Source organism: Tenrec ecaudatus, chromosome X, assembly GCF_050624435.1.
Source record: "Tenrec ecaudatus isolate mTenEca1 chromosome X, mTenEca1.hap1, whole genome shotgun sequence".
Classification (NCBI taxonomy): Eukaryota; Metazoa; Chordata; class Mammalia; order Afrosoricida; family Tenrecidae; genus Tenrec; species Tenrec ecaudatus.
This window is the reverse complement of record NC_134548.1, coordinates 11656275-11673674: the sequence shown is the minus strand read 5'-3', so window position 1 is coordinate 11673674 and position 17400 is coordinate 11656275. Positions and strand designations below refer to the sequence as shown.

Here is a 17400-nt window from a genome sequence, read left to right as displayed (position 1 = left end):
TGAACTGGTGACCTTATGGTTAGAAGCCCAATGTGTAAGCATAGTGCCACCAGGGCTCCCATGAGATGTTTGGTTTTTTTGCCCTCTACTATCTTGGCTGGCTCACAGAAACTTATAGGAGTTTGCTGGCTGGATAGGGATGAGTGAAACTCCCAAGACTAAGTTCCTTAAGTACTCTTCAGATCTGCCTGAATTAATAGCCAAACAAGAGACAGGTCTGGAAGGGGGACAGTAATAGGAGTGAAGTAGACTCCCTTTAGAATCATCATAGGACCAAATGGGTAGCATTTCCTCCAGGACAAAGTTCAGAAGGCTTGGGAAAGCTGGAGGGCTGGAAACAAGAAATCCAGGAAACCCAAGAAGAAAGATAAGTGATGGTGCCATGGTGAAAAGACTGAAGAAAGGTGGAATGGATAACTTACGCTCTGTTTTGTAAGCCCTCAGCCAATCTCCAGTAAAATGTTGTTGGTGTTGGTATCTAAGTTTTACTTAGAAAGAAGTGTGTGTGAGTATGTGTCCGTAAAAAGAACGACCCAAGACACTATAGACCCGCTGGGTGGAGGGTGATCTTCCAGGGCACCACTGGAAGGTTACTGGATGTGTCTTCTGGCATTTGAGGAGGCCGGGACTTGACTGGAAAATGGAAAGGCAGGAAGCTGTGGCTGGGAACCCAAGGAGGAGTGGCCTGTGCTGTAAGGGCAAGCCTGATCCAATTTTATTAACCAGAGCAAAGAAGGTTTTGTTTGTTTTCCTGTAGGTGAACTCCACCCTCGGGAGAGAGTTGGCTGGACGCCCTCTTGAAAGGAACACTGTCCCGAAAGTCTGAACTGACGTGGTAGAGGAGTTAGAGATGGGAAACCAAAGAGCTAATGGTCAATGCCGTGCCTCTGTCCCATTATGGTATTAGAGATGCCACCGCCCAGCCACTGGGAAACTCACGAAAGTCCCCCACAAGATAAAGCATCTCACCCAGAAGCGACCTACTAACAAATGATCAGTCCAAACCAGTGTGTGTGTGTGTGTGTGTGCGTGTGTGTTTCATTAGGTTCCCTCTCCTCAAACCTCACCCCAGAAAGGGTCAGGGGAAAAAATAGAAAGTAATTATTAACAACAAAAAAAGATGATGATAGAAATCTTAGTTTCTCCAGGATCCTCACCCAATGCAGGTGCCCAGATGATGTAGACCCGTGCTAGACGGAGGAGAAAAGTTTTGACTTGGAATGGCCTTGTTCCATTGCCATATGCTAGCACCATTAGATATATCAACTCAGAGATGCCTGCTGTCAGTAATGAGATTTTCATCATCGGGGGTGACAGGGAAATGCTATGGAGCCCACCTGAGACTGGCTGATGGGGGGAAAGTAACTCAGTTGTTTTTTGCATATGCCCTAGGGAATCCCATACAATCACCAAGACACACAGGGAGGGCCATCTTGCTTATACAGGTGGGAGGAGAGGAATAACCGTTAATACCAACTGCATGTTTATGTAGAGGCCTTTGAAGAGCCTTCCCCACATGCACCTACTCTTTTGGAGGCTGGGAGAATGACTAAGCCCTTTTAGGATAACGATTGGGAAAAGGCCTAGTATAGTAACTCAGTACAAACTAGTGAAATAGTCCGATACGAGAATCCTTAATTTGAAAAATGCCTCTTGTTCTTGGTCACCTCTGTCCTTTCTCTCTTGGCTGAACAGCTAGGCTGGATCCCTCATTTTTCAGTCTTGAAGCTAGCAACCCTTGGTTTATTTTCTATATATCCTGACAATAATAATAATAATGTAGTATTCACTTACCACCCTGTCTTGGAATATGGGCGGTCTCTCCTCTTCACTGGTTGCAGTGTGCAGCTCAGCATCTGGAAAGGAAACCCGAGGAAAATCAGGAGGAACTTTAAAGAAAGCAAAACAAACACCCAATGCTATGAATCCACAGAATGAACCCGTTTATTGGAATGATCCTCCAGATTCAATGCATTTACACACAGCATCTGGAGTCATGCTGTCCCTTTCTTGTATGGCACCCAACTCAAACATTGCTTCTCTGCTGATCATCAAAGTCCTTCCAAATGTGCCTAAAGCAACGTAGCTTCCTTTACACCGTACCATTTCCACTGTGTATTTGAGCTACAGGTGTCAGATCTCATCATGTAGTGTGCATGTACTACCTGCGGGTCAGAATCCATGTCTGATCCTGCTTTGATTGGCCCATACAAGATGTGTGGGTCATTGTTTGGGAACAATCAATAACTCCTGAAGAAATGAATCAATCAGTTGCATGTTCTTTTTCTCTTCTTAGGATAATTGTTGATTTCTCTTCCCGTCCTCAGATATAGACAGATGTCCAGGCTCTGAGAGTGAAGGCACTGTATGCTTTATACATAGATAGCCCATGTGGTTTATTGCTCATAGTGGGACACTTTTGACAGTTAAAGGGTCTACTTTTCATAATTAGGGCAGGCTGGCAGGCACAGAAGGGGACTGTCCCAAACAAAGTGGGGGAGATTAACAATCTACCTGTAACTATGTAGTGGAGTCTTGGCTTCCTTTCCAGTTGCCAGTAGCTCAGCCATGGAGGCCATAGGAGTCAACTACACTTCAATACCCATAGCTGTCACATCGATTCTAACTCATAGGGATCCTATAGGACAGAGAAGAACTGTCTGTGGAGCAGTTGGTGTGCTTGGACCACCAATTTTCCAGTTAGTGGTCAAGGACTTCACTGTGCCACAGCTATGGGCGGGATACCTGCACACTCTGCAGTTTTCTTAAAAAGAAGCTAGCAAGAGAGCCCATGGAACCCAGGACCTCTGCCAGGTACCATCAAGATAGATGGTGTTTTTCCTGCTCCTCCCCAAGGAGCTAGACCAACGTCATAGCAGACTTCTGACTTTCTGGGCAGTGTTAGCACACTACAGACAACATCACCAGGGGAAATATTAAATACTCTAAGGCAGCAGTTCTCAACCTGTGGGTTGTGACCCCTTTGGGACTCGAACAACCCTTTCACAGGGGTCACCTAAGATCATCGGAAAACACATATTATTTCTGATGAGCTTAGGAACTGCGACACCGTTCTTCCCTGGGTCTCCAGGCGGATCCGCCCATATGGGTACCTGGCATGGACTGTTACCCATGCTACCCCATGCTTCAAGACAAAATTTCATTTATTTGTCATTAGAAATAAGTATTTCACAATATATAATTACGTATTGTTTATGTGATTCATCACTGTGCTTTATGTTCAATTTGTAGCAATGAAAATACCTCCTGTGTATCAGATATTTACATGATGATTCATATCAGTAGCAAAATGACAGTTATGAAGTAGCAACAAAAATAATTTTATGGTTGGAGTCACCACCACATGAGGAACTGTATTAAAGGGTCATGACCTGAGGAAGGCTGAGAACCACTGCTCTAAAGAGACATTCCTCTTCAGCCCCTTCCAATGGAGAGAGGATCCATATACATGGAATCCGTTGTGGTTCATCAAATCACTATAATTCATGAACGGAAAGGGCAATGTCATCTCATCAAGGCTAATCCATATTCATTGAGATGGCTAATTGAGATGGAACAGTTAGAACTGATTTGGGAGTAAAATTACCAGCAGTAACATTATTAACATGATTAGACAGGTGATGGAGATGAATTTGAATAAGCTTTCCAGTGCCTCTGTGTGATGCTGTCTCACACCATGTCAGTCAACTCTTTCAAAGCACCCCATTAGATTCCATCCAGGCTGGTAAAACTATTACCGATGTAAGGTCTGCTTGTAAGATTTGGCTGACAACTTAATGTGGTTAGACAATTAGAGACTTTTAAAATCTATGTATTGGTGGTTGGGTGTTGTCGAATCTTTGCAGGATCAGGTCTTTTTCTCCCAAGGAGATACTGGATGGATTCAAACTACCAACCTTTGGGTTTGCTGCCGAGTACTTAATTATTGGGCCACCAGGGTTCCTTCTACAATATCCAAGTCCCTCGTTGCTGTGGGACTAGACTTCCGAGTAGCATCTGACTGTAGTTCTAGAAAATCCTTCTCTACCTTCTCTGGGTGGCATTGAAAAACTAACAACACAGCCAGCCACAGTCAAGAGATCTTTTCAAAGATGGCCACCCCTTATCTTGATTTATCTGGCGATTCAGTGTTCCTTACATTTTATCCTTTGATTTCTTTTTACAGACAGTGGGGTTGATGTTTTCTAAAAATTAGTTTTAAGAAAGGACGCCTGGTTGCATAGTGGTTACCCATTGGGCAATAACACACATGGTCGGCAGTTCGAAACTACCAGCTGCTTCATGGGAGAAAGAGCTCTCCACTCCCTCCCATAAGCAGTTATAATCTTGGAAACCCACAAGGGGCTCGGCTATGAGTCGGCATCGACTCAATGGCAGTGGGTTTCGGCTTGAAGAAAAGAGACTGGTCTTCCCCTCTTGTGAGAAACTTAGCTGTGCGGACCCTGGTGACCTTGGAACTTATCTAAAACCAGGGAGAAATGCAAGAGAAAATCATTCCTTATTTCACTCCTGGATCGACAGCTGAAACTCTTCCTCACGAAAAGCCAGCATGGCAGCTGGTACGGTTGTTCTTGATTTTGATGAACATAACCCAGTTGACTCTAGAATTCAATGTTCTTTGCCCAACAGCATCTGCAAAGCTGGATTGTCTGGATGGCAACTAGTCTGGAAGAGCTTATCTTTCTCCACTGGAGGGCTGGCTGGTCTCACTTTGCTTAGGCAGGTTTAGCCCCAGTAGAGTACCATCTACCCAGGGCCAGCCCCCGCCCCCCACCCCGAGGGATTTTCACATTACATGCTTCCCAGAGGGTACATCCGGGGGCTGCTTTACAAGTCTGTTGGCAGCACAGGAACTTCCCGTCCACGAAGAACCCGCTGTGGTACTTGATCAGCAGATGGGGGTTGCCCCTTATCTCTGGGGAGCAGGCAGAAAGAAAACAAGATGTGAGCAAACGTTGGCCCAAGACAAGAATCACACTCAGTCAGCCCCATTAGCACAGAACAATGGACAGTCCGTCCTGCCAGCAACCAGACGAAGCACACAGGGGCCCCGAAGGACTTAAGTCTCTCACGCCGAAGTTAAGAAGCCCAAATGGAAAAGAACAGTCTATGCACGTGTACAGGGAGAATGCCACAAGAACACATCTCCGTCTTTTTAAAAAATAGTGAAAATGATTCCTATAGTTTAGTTTACCTTGCGGCTTTTCAAAAGGCATTTCTCAAGGAAGCGAGTGGGTTAGGGCATGAGCCGTTTGTGGCCGAAGGAGGGGCACAGGGTGGGGCTAGGTGAGAAGGTTTGAATAAACTTATATTTATTTCCCACTTTTTATTTGGAAAAATTCAAATGTGCAGAAAAGTTACGTGAATAGTACAATGGCCTTTCAAAGAGCCTCCACTGATTGCAGTGTGCTGCCAAATGGATTCTGACTCACAGTAACCCTCCAGGACTGAGTGGAGCTCTCCCCCAGGGTTTCCAAGGCTGAGCTCTGGACAGAAGCTCATTCCCACCCCTTTTTCCAGCACAGTGGGTGGTGAGTCTGAACTGTTCACCTTGCCACAAACACTTCACCATTGCGCCACCAGGATGCCTGTCTTTTATCTAGAGTCACCAATTGTTAATTGTTTGCCACGCTTGCTTGGCTTCTTTTTCTCTGTCCACACATAGTTCTCCTACTTATAATGATCGTGTGATGCCTAATCATTGGAAAGTAATTTGCACTCTGATCTAAATAATGTCACTTATATATCATCTGGCTTTGATAAACAAGGACATACTCTTATGTGGGAAATTGTTGCCAATTGTCCCAAGAATGCTATTTTTCATCTTTTCTTTCTTCTTCTTCTCTTTCTATTTTTTTTTTGCTGATTTAAGATCTAATTCACAATCCCCCCTGGATTTAGTCATTTTGTCTCTTCAGGTTCCCTGGAATCTAGACCTTTCTTTCTTCTTCCCTCATTCCTTCTTATCTCTGTCATGACATTGACCTATGGCAGTGAGTTTGAGTCATTGGGGTGTCTAAGCCCCTGGGAATGCTATAATAAATGATCACAAAATGGATTGCTTTTCAAAAAACACCCACCGAAACCCAGAAATGTATTCACTCCCAGTCTGGAGGCTGGAGGCTGAGATGATATACTAATAAAAATTAACGGGAAGTCATTATAGAGATCATAAAAGCAAAAACAGTTCAGATGACAAAATCCAAGTGTCTGCTGTAGGTACAGACTGTCATGCTCATTCATTGAACACATTCCCTGTCTTCCTGTTCTCTAAACTCCTTGTCTCCTCAGGTCAGACTCCCTATACTTCCTGCTACTTGGATGTTTTTTCCGGGATAACTAAGTCTTTCTCCAATGAAGCCGAAAGGTCCACATGGCAGCATTCATGGCTAGCACTTCCCCTTTACATAGTTTTATCCCCTCCACCACACTATCTCATTTAATCTACACAATAACCCTGGGGGCAGCTGCTCTTGTTATCTTGGCTCTTGCAAATTTAGGTGCTCTGGGTTCAGAAAGGCTGATATTGGCTCCCAACGCTATGTTCCTATTCCAACCCCAGAACCTGTGAATGTGACCTTATTTTCCAAAGGGTCTTAATGTGAAATAAGATTGTGAGATGTGATTATCTAGGATGATCCAGATGGCCTGAATGCAAAGAAGTGTTCTGATCCGTGAGAGTCAGGAGGGCACATACACAGAAAAGAAGATGACAGGGAGACCCAGGCGCATTTGAATGACGTGACCTTAAGCCATGAAATGCCAGTCATGGCAAAATGGAAGAGGCAAGACATGGCTTCTCCTCCAAGAAGTGGATTTAAATTTTTAAAATCATTTTACTGGGGGTTCTAACACCTCTTATCACAATCTAAACATGCATCCATTTTATCCAACACATTTGTACATTTGTTGACATCATCATTTTTGAAACATCTTCTTTCTATTTGAGCCCTTGGTATCAGATCCTCATTTGTTCCCTCCCTCCCTTATGAACCCTTGATAATTTATCTTTTTCTCTTTTTTTTGTCTTACACTGACCACTGTCTCCCTTCACTCACTTTTCTGTTGTTTGTATCCCTTGGGGGGGGGGTTATATATTGATCATTGTGATCGGTTCCCCCTTTTTGCTCTCACCTTCCCCCTACCTGCCTGGTATCGCTACTCTCATTATTGGTCTACAACATTCCTCTAGTTCTTTAATGCTTCCTCCACCCCCCCACTATCATGATCCCAATTCTACCTTACAAATCTGGCTAGACCAGAGGATGTACACTAGTACAGATAAGGGCTTGCAACACAGGGAATCCAGGACAGATAAACCCCTCAGGACCCATAATGAGAGTAATGGATATTTTTTTTAACGTTTTATTAGGGGCTCATACAACTGTTATCACAATCCATAGGATATTGTTTTAAGCTCTCCATTTCTCTGGTTATTTGCCATAGCGGCCAGAGGAAACTCATACTGGCATGGCACTTATTCAAGCTCGCAGACTTGGACCACAGCCCTCAGCTGACCCCGATGCCCGCTCTCCTGCCAACCGCCATTCGGCTTGATGCTTTAGAAAGAAGAACACACTTTATGCATATGAGGTCAGCTGACTTCAGAATTCTGGTAGCCCATACTCTGACTTTCCACTAAAGATTCTAAGCCAGGGTATTCTCAATCCCCTCATATGCATGTGACAGTTGAACATTGAATCAGGAAGACACAAGAAGTGAGTGGGTGAAACACTGGGCTTTCTACTCCTGTAAACAGTGACAGTCTTGGAAACCCACAGAGGTGGGGCGGTTGCTATGAGTCAGCACTGACTCGATGGCAGTGAGTTTGGTTTGGGGAAGAAGAATTGATCCACTTGAATGATGGGGCTGGTGAGGAATAGTGAACGTACCAGGGACTGACAGAAGAACAATCAAATCTGCCCTGGAAGAAGGCCAGCCAAAACGCCCCTTAGAAACCCCAATGAAAAGGCTTCTTCTAATAGACTTGGAACCTGTTCTCAGGAGGACCAGATCCTGGAAAAGGACATCATACTCGAGGGGTCAGCAACAAATGAGAGGAAAACCCTCAAGGAGATGGACGGACACAGTGCCCTCAACCACGGGCTCAGGCATAGCAACCACTGTCAGGAGGCACAGGGCCAGGTAGGGTTTCATTCGACTGTTATGAATCAGAACCGACTGTACGGCACCTAAGAACAACAACAAGTTTTCCAAGTATAGGTGAACATCCCAGAAATTCCATGTCCACTTCAATTTATAAAGACTGAGCCAAGCATAGACACAAAAGAGAAGTCACTGGCTAGCAGTAAAACTTGGTAGGGGAGCCATTTTTGAGTAAGAGAGCCTCTTTGTTTTCTTTGGCAGTCATGGTTGACCAATCGGACTGCTAATCAACTCCCTGTTACCCTCTGCTCTCATATTACCTTCAATCTGACAGCTGATCCCACCACCCTTTTCTCTCTCTGCCTTCCAGCACTGAGGCTGGGAAAGCGACCTTGGCCATGACACACAGTTTGGGCCAATTAGACATAAGCAGGCGGTCACAAGAGTTTCTGGGAAAGCTTTGAAACTCTTTCCCTGCCATGGAGTTGATACTGACTCATAGCGACCCTATAGGACAGGGTAGAGGTGTCCCTGTGGATTTCCCAGACTGTCACTCTTTTCTGGGGGAGTGGCTGGTGGTTTCAAACTGCAGACCTTGCGGATCAAAGCCCAAGTCTTAACCACTAGGCAACCGGGCCTCCTCAGAGGCTCTCTGGGAGCTTCTAAGGGTGGTAGGGCAGAAAGCTGGGTCGTTATTGACTTCACTGAGCTGCTGCATTGGTTCTTACTTGTTAACGTAGGAGGAGAACAAGCATGGCTTCTTGAGTGAGTCTTTTTACCTCCAGCCCAAAGCACCACGAACCAATAACAAGTCACTTATGAGGAGCCTTGGGGGTGTAGTGGCTATGTCTTGGGTTGCAATCTGAAAAGCGAGCAGTTCAACATCATCAGCTGCTCCTTAGGAGAAAGATGGGGTTTAGTACTCCTGTAAAGAGTGACAGTTTTGGAAACTCACAGGGGCAGGTCTACCCTGTCCTACAGGGTCGCTATGAGTCAGCAGCGACTTTATGGCGGTGAGTGAGTGAGTGAGTGAGTGAGTGAGTGAGTGAGTGAGTGAGTGAGTGACTGTGTTTATGGCAACCCTAGTGATGAGATGTCACTGAGGTATGATGAGAGGCTGAAAAATGCGCTTTCGCTTCCCTGCCTGAGCTGAACCCAGGATCCACCCAATCCTGCCTATTTCATATGCCTCCCGGAGGACCCCATGATGGGGACCCCCGGGCATGACCGAAAACAGCACATAAGAGCTGTCTCCATAGCAACTGCCCCCAAGAAGTTCCGTCTGGAGGAGCATTGGAAACACCATCTCTGAGTCCCTACTGGGAGTGCCCATTCTAAGCAGAGTGACTCCACTGTGTGTGTAGAACCTTTTCAAATCAGAATCATTCATATGTCGACCATGACCCTGCTCCTCAGGGAGAATGTGCTTTCTCATTTGACTGGTCAGGCAATTGAGGACCAGAAATAGCAGAGCATTTTATGAGATGACACAGGAAACAGGACTTAGAGGTGGCTCTGCGTGACTCTAGGAGGGGTGCTGTTCTCACCTAAGCAAGTTGGTAGGGATAGAGGAGCCTTCTCTCCTCATGGGACCACTTGATTGTCCTACAGAACAGGTTGCTGACATACGTGGTACACATAAGTACCACACATATTTTCTGTTTCTGGGGTTTCTTGGGATGTTCTCTCCATCCCACCTCACGAATGCTGGTGTCAGGGCAGAGGTCTGTGCAGCTGAGTCAAACAGAAGGAAGTTCATTAGCAACAGACTGCTGTGTTGAGAGGTTATTGTTATTCCTGGAAGAATAGTGTTGTGAAGTGTTCGTCTCTTTGGGCTTTGGTACAGCCACATTATATACAGGCTTATAAATCTATTTACTGCTTACTGTGTTTTTGTGGAGGAACTCTGGTGGCATAGTGATGTGTTAGGCTGCCAACTGCAAGGTCAGCAGTTCGAAACCACAGACAGGGTTTTCTACTCCCATAAAGAGTTACAGTCTCAGAAACACAGAAGGGCAGTTCTACCTTGCCCTGTACGGTCACTATGAGTCGGAATCTACTTGATGGCAGCAAACTTGATTCAGGTTTCAGTGTGTTGTTGAGAAGGTGTGGTGTTTGTGATTAGGAAACATTCAAGTGACTGTTTTTCTCCTGGCTCATCCCACCTATCTGATCACCAGAGTCCATTGGGATAGATATGCCCACCTACTATATATCAAAACCCATCATACCTAGCAAAAAATTTAAGATGCTGTGTGATCCAGCATGCATTTCATTAGCCAAAAAAAGGCAAGCAAGCAAAGCAGCCAGAGAAACGCTGAGTAAAAAGCATCATTGAGCCCTAGTTTGACTTGCATTTCTACTGCTTAAAAAGTTGAATTTGGATCACTGAGTCTTATGACCTCCGTTATCAAGTAGGTGTCATTGAGCATGTCTATTTCACTTCAACAAACAACAATGCACACACACACAGTTTGCAGTTCTAACCTATCCAGGGGCTGCTGAAGCAAGACCTGATCTGCTTCCCAGAGATGGCAGCCTGGAGGACCCTAAGGGGCTCCGTTTTATTGTGACGCAATGGGGGTATGGGACAGATGGAGACTTACACCACCCCAGTGCATAGAGTTGTCGAGAAGATGATGCGAGGAAATGTTTTCCAAGTGCTCGAGAGAGCACCTGGCCACTGAGAAGTAGCTTCGCAAATGTGAGACGCGAAGAATCCTGTAAACGTGGGAAGAGCAGCAGCTACCGGAGCCGACACAGCCCTGAGGTGACCTGGTGAAGCCGAGCACACTGCCGGCAGGTGGCAGGGATATGAAGACACAATAGTCAGCTCTGTGTGAAGCAGGGAGCAGGAAGGGGACTCCAATTCCCAGGCTTCCTCTAGCTAACAATGAGAATGCAAAATGAGACGTAGCCCCACCACAGGGCCCCCGGGTAGGAAAATGAGCAGATTCTCTCTTGGCCTCTGGACCTTGCACTGCCACATCGTTCTTCCGTAAAAGCCTTAAGCGAGCTCCAGCGCTGCCCGCCTCTGGTGGTTGTTTTTGTTCCTTACCTTTCTGTAATGCTTTCAGCCACTGACTTCTGCTCTGCTCGTTCAATGCATAGATGTAGAGAAGTCCCTCTTTATAGACTATCTGCAAAGGGAAAGATGGATGGCATAGAGGGTGCATTGACATAGGCAGCCTTGGAAACCGGTGTCATTGCAGATGTGCTATTGTCCAAGCGTTCTTATATGTGACATAGATTAGGTGAAAAAAAAAGTCTACAAAGGTTCCTCCCCTACCCCACTCCCCCCCCCATCATCTCTCAATGTTATTTTTAACTGAGATCCTCTGAACACTTGGGAAAATCAGAGCAAAGCAGAATCCTATTGGAGTGAACACTGAGCTCTCCGCAGCGGGTCCCCGGACCATAGGGCCACAACATGCAAGAGCTCACCGATGTCTGAGAAGATCGTCGCCCCGTGGAGGCCTGAGGGAACCCTGGTGGCAGAGGGGGGCTACAGTCTGAAACCACCAGCTGCTCCACAGGAGAAAGATGAGGCCTTCTTCTCTCATAACGAGTTCTAGTCTCAGAAACCCACAGGGCAGTTTAGCCCTATCTTACAGAGTCCTGTGAGTCTGAATTGACTTGATGGCAGTGAGTCTATTTGGAGGTTTTTGTTATTTGGGGGATTTTTTTTGAGATATACCTGTTGATATACTGGATTATGTGTTTGGCTACTAACCACAAAGTCAGCAGTTCAAGTCCACAAGCTACTCTGAAGGAGAAAGATGAGGCGTTCTGGTCCCATAAAGATTTAGAGTCTCAGAGACCCACAGGGGCAGTTCTCTATCTTATGAATCCTCTCTCGCTCTCATTTTGGAAAATGTTTCTCTACTCTGTCCTTACAAACACTCCCAAGGAGAGTGTGTCCTTTGCTCACTTCACTGTCCTTATCAGTTGTCAGCGAGTCTAATCAGTGTACAGTCGCTGCTTATATTCAGTGTTCAGTCGCTGCTTAAATACATCTCCCTGGTACTTCATTCCATTCACTCCAGTTCCAGGCTGAGAAGCCCACAGAACAGTCGCCTCGTACTGTAGACCTAGGGCATAGTGGTGACACATTGAGCTGCTAACTGCAACATCAGCAGTTCAACATCTCCAGCTGCCCCTTTCTACTGTCATAAAGAGTTAATCTTTTAAACCCACAGAGGCAGATTTACCTTGACTTATAGGGACTTTGGAGTTTGAGTACTTTAGACACTTGTTTAAAGATCACAATGTTTACCTTCCACCCATCTCGAGTAGACTCGCTTTTTGTTGATAAATAATGCACAGCATGTTTAGAATGCCTCCTGGCTGCTGGGCTCTTCACTAGCGACATTATTATTTTAACTCTATGGCAAAATATGTGATTCTGCGTGTTTTGCAGAGAAGGAAACAAGCTCAAGGAGAGGTTGAGGATGGGGTTGTGATGACAAATATAAATGGGAAGCTGGGAGCTCTGTGCACCTCCAAAGCCGATGGTCTTTTGAGTCCCTAATGTGTCCGGGTAAATGTGAGACTCCTGTGAGGTTCGTGGTTCAAACCCACCAGCTCATTAGTGAGAGAAAGTTGAGGCTGTCTGCTCCCGTAAAGATTGACAAAGTCTCAGCAACTCTCTGCAGGTCCTCTGTGAGTTGGAGTCGATTCAGTGGCAGTGGTTTGAATATGTATTTATTTGTTTGGGTTTATCCCTCTGTGTGTTGGTTTAAATTACCTTCCATTGCGCACAGCTCCTCCTGGTCTCTCCCAATTGGGTACTATTTTCTTTTAAAATGAGAAGTACTGGTTGGTCATCACCTGGGTTATATTATTTCACTGGATTATTTTCTTTTGCTTCATTTTATTGTAGACCACAGACCCCTAAGGGAGCCCTGGTGGTATAATGGGTTATGAGTCGGACAGCCAACTCCAAGGTCAGCAGTTTTAACCCTCGATTCACTCCAAAGGAGAAAGACAAAGCTGTCTGCTCCTACAAAGATGTGCAGGGAAAGTTCTCTCCTGCTTTAGAAGGTGGTGATGAGTCGGGATTGACTCAATGACAGTGGGTTTTGAGCTTCTGGGAGTTGGGACAGGTCCCTAACATAATAAGCACTATCCTTCAGATGCGAGAAGGAATTGCCCGTGATATAATGGAAGTCAGGCGTAGCCGAGGTAACTCAAGGCACACTCGTATCGCTTGCCATCATTGAAAGGAGTTCAAGAGAAGATGGACACTCTGTAGCATGTGAAGCCCTTCCTGCTACAGCCCTGGCCACCTCTCCAGGCTCAGCTCCCTCCACCCTCTCCCGGCTGGACTCCTTGGAGCTCTCTAAACACGCTGTCCCTTTCCTGTCATCTGTGCATTCTTGGTCCCCACTCCACATCTGCTTCTCAGCCCACGGGTCACTGCCAACAGATGCCCTGACTTCCTGGGATGAGGAGCGCTGGATCTGCTTCCCAGGCTCCATGGCGGATTCTGCCACCATCATCTTAGCATGCCGCCCTTATACTGTGCTTCCTTCTGGGTATATTAGTCTATTCCCTCACTCTTTGTGTAAGTGTGTGTGTGGGGGGGGCGGGGGGGGTGATTCCTTCCAGTATGCCTGTGCCTTATCAGAGTCCCTCAACAAGGCTTGCTGGTTGGGCCTCCTGCTACTTTCACCCTTGCTTCCCCTTCTTGCCCTAAGAAAGCTGATAAGACAAACCAGTTGCCATGACTTCAGACTGGAGACCACACCATGTGGGGGCTCTGTAGGGTTTTCACAGCTGTGACTTTACAGAGGCCAAACCCCAGGCTTTCATAAGGAGGTGCCTCTGGCTGAGTTCAAACCCCACCCCCGACACCCCCCCCCAAACTTTCAGTCAGCAGCCCAGCACTTCACCATTGGCTCCACCACAAAGCCCTGACCTTGTCTCCACAAATCATCATTCTGCAGCATCACTGTTCAATCCCTAAGAGGAAACCTTAACGGTATAGCCTGTCAGATGGCACCAGAGCACTGCTCCTCGCCTTACCTGAAATGGGTACTGTCTCTCCACGGGAGTTTGTTCCTCCAGGTTCACTTTCTCCACGCATCTGATTTTCTTGATCTCGATGGTGCCTTTCCTGCTGCCTCTTTTCTGGGTGAACCAAAAGGAAACGAGAAGGCAAATGTGCCCTTATAGAGATCTAAATTAAGGCATGTACATATGTAAATATATTTATATATGAGGATGAGGAAATAGATCTATGTGCATATCTTTATAGGTTTATTATTAAGGTAGCAGATGGACATTGGGCTTCCACTCAAGTACTCTCTCAATGCAAGAGTACTTGGTTCTATTAAACTGACATTCCATGATGCTCACCTTCCCAACACAATCACTGAAGATAAAGTGGGCACATAAGCAAATGTGGTGAAGAAAGCTGATGGAGCCCCACCTATCAAAAGATATAGTGTCTGGGGTCCTAAAGGCTTGAAGGTAAACAAGCAGCCATCTAGCTCAGAAGCAACAAAGCCCACATGGAAGAGGCACACCAGCCTGCGTGATCACAAGGTGGTGAAGGGGTCAGTTATCAGGCATCAAAGAAGAAAAACTCATATCATTGTGTGCTCACCTTCTTGATTCGAACACTGAAGACAAATGGGTACATAAGCAAATGTGGTGAAGAAAGCTAGTGGTGCATGGCTATCAAAAGATATAGTGCCTGGGGTCTTAAAGGCTTGAAGGTAAACAAGCGGCCATCTAGCTCAAAAGCAACACACCAGCCTGCATGGAAGAAGCACACCAGCCTGCATGATCACGAGGAATCAAAGGGATCAGGTATCAGGCATCAAAGAACAAAAATGAAACCACTGTGAATGAGGGGGAGTGCAGTGGGGGCCCCAAAACCCATCTGTAGGCCACTGGACATCCCCTTACAGAAGGGTCTCGGGGAGGAGACGAGCCAGTCAGGGTGCAGTGTAGCAACGATGAAACACACAACTTTCCTCTAGTTCCTAAATGCTTCCCCTCCCCCTCCACACTATCATGATACTAATTCTACCTTATAACTCTGGCTAGACCAGAGGATGTACACTGGTACAGATGGGAGCTGGAAACAGTGAATCCAGGACCAATGATCCCTTCAGGACCAGTGGTGTGAGTGGCGATACTGGGAGGGTGAAGGGAGGGTGGGGTGTAAAGGGGGAACCGAGTACAAGGATCTACATATAACCTCCTTCCTGGGGGATGGATGACAGAAAAGTGGGTCAAGGGAGTGGGTAAGATATGCCAAAATAAGAATAATTTATAAATTGTCAAGGATTCATGAGGGAAAGGGAGCGGGAAGGGAGGGGAAAAATAAGGAGCTGATACCAAGGGCTCAAGCAGAAGGCAAATGTTTTGAGAATGATGATGGGAACAAGTATACAAATATACTTGACACAATGGATGGATGGTTGGATGGTGATAATAGTTGTACGAGCCCCCAATGAAATGATTTTAAAAAGCAACAGAGAAGAGGCCACCTCTGGCACACAAAACAAAGCATAAAGCTAAGGTTCTGCTTGAGGGATGGGGACGCTTCTGGGGAGCAGAGACAGGTATAGAAAAATCACCTTCCAGTTTATCTGTCATTGCCAAGATACAATAACACAGGACCTAGTTCTTGAGTGTGAGCCTTGAAACCAGGCTGGGAATTGTTTCGCTATCCTTTGGGGTCTTGAGTCAGCCCTCAAGAATCACGTGATATAAACTTGGGATGTGTTTCAAACCACCTGCCAGGGGGCTAATCTACTGAGGAAAACTACCATTCAACTCCACAAAGCATCTGCTTGTTGCGGCGGTTTTATGATAGTATTGTATCGAACTTAGTGTAGGAGAGTTAACAACCATACTGAGAGGACTTCCGGCAATATTTCAAGCAAGCGTCAAAAGTGACCAGGTGGCAGTGAGTTTGGGTTTCGCCCTAGGAGTATAGGGGACAGTAATGAGAATTGTCCTGTGCACCGTAGGGTTTTTATATCCTTGGTCTTTATCCACTAGATGTCTCTGAGCATCACTGCTAAATGGCCCATGGAGAGTAGGGTGGGCCCCGTTCTTATTTGGTTTAGTGGAGTTAATGGATGGGCGTTTTAAAATAAATTGTTTTTGAGTCAATTATACCTTGTGAAGAAAAGTCACTGTGAATAAGTAAATGAATATAAGGAGTTCTTTATTATGTAACCTAAGTAACCTGATCCTGGTTTTTTTGGTGGAGACTTGAGAAAAAAATAAACACTAATAAAACAATGCATAAGCAGGGGCTCACCATTTTGTCATATTCGTAGTAGGAGAGGTTTGTTTTGGTCAAAACAAAAAGGCGTTCTTTGTAATTATTTGGTGACATTTTCTTCTTTTGCTGTGACCTTTTGAGAAGAAGTTCCTCCAGGATGGATTTTGAATCCATATTATCGTCCTAAAAGCAAAGGAAGACATTAAAAGGAGAGTTGGCAGCATCTAGCAAGGTCCTCTCTGGCTTCATTCAGTGTCCTGGTGGCATAGTGGCTTACATGATGGACTGCTAACTACTAGGTCAGCGATTCAAAACCACCAGCCACTTTTGGGGAGAAAGATGAGGCTTTCTGCTCCCGGAAGGATTTACAGCCTGGGAAACCCAGCAGCAGTTCTACTGTGTCCTCTAAGATCACTGTGAGCCAGCATTGGCTCGATGGCTGCAAGCTTGGTTTTAATTCTCATCCAGGAACAGCCTAAGTGTAACTAAGAGGATGTTCATGTGTTCACAGACTTATACAATTCCTCCACTATCCTGGCTTTGATTCCCACCCCTCAAATTTACACACACATACACACACAAACGCACACGCGGGCACGTGCACACACACAGTGATTTTAAAAGCATTTTTATCATTGAATCCATTTCCCACTCTGGCATCACCATCTTTTTTCCTGACCTCCAGACCACCCATGAAAATCCACTGTAACCGCATGTTATCCAAGATTTTGAAATCAAAACAAAACAAAGCAAGCAAGCAAGCAAAAAGAAGAAAAGAATTTAAAATCAAAACAAAAGGCCCAAGAGAGAAGGGAAACGAGAACACTAGAAAGTATTCTCAAAAGAGATGGAAAAGCGAACAAGAACTGGCACATTTACGATCTGAAAACCACCTGTGCTACACCCAGCCCTGAGGAAACACATGAAAGCACATCTAGAAATGGAAAGCATTTCTGGTAAACGAACGCATATTCTTTCTCCCCTTACTGAGACTTTTATCAGCTCTAGTCACAAAATGGAACAAC

At 45.7% G+C, this 17400-nt stretch overlaps 1 protein-coding gene across 1 annotated transcript in view; it reads right to left on the bottom strand.

Annotated features, from left to right (window-relative positions):
- Nucleotides 1–16552, bottom strand: part of BMX (BMX non-receptor tyrosine kinase) — a 53161-nt gene extending 36609 nt beyond the window's left edge. The window contains exons 1-5 of the mRNA XM_075538890.1: nucleotides 16412–16552; nucleotides 14155–14259; nucleotides 11186–11267; nucleotides 4817–4936; nucleotides 1795–1856 (exon numbers count right to left, since the gene is read on the bottom strand). Coding sequence (XP_075395005.1) covers nucleotides 1795–1856; nucleotides 4817–4936; nucleotides 11186–11267; nucleotides 14155–14259; nucleotides 16412–16549 — 507 coding nt within the window. The 5' untranslated portion in view covers nucleotides 16550–16552. The remainder of the gene's footprint in view (nucleotides 1–1794; nucleotides 1857–4816; nucleotides 4937–11185; nucleotides 11268–14154; nucleotides 14260–16411) is intronic.
- Nucleotides 16553–17400: the final 848 nt, after the last annotated feature.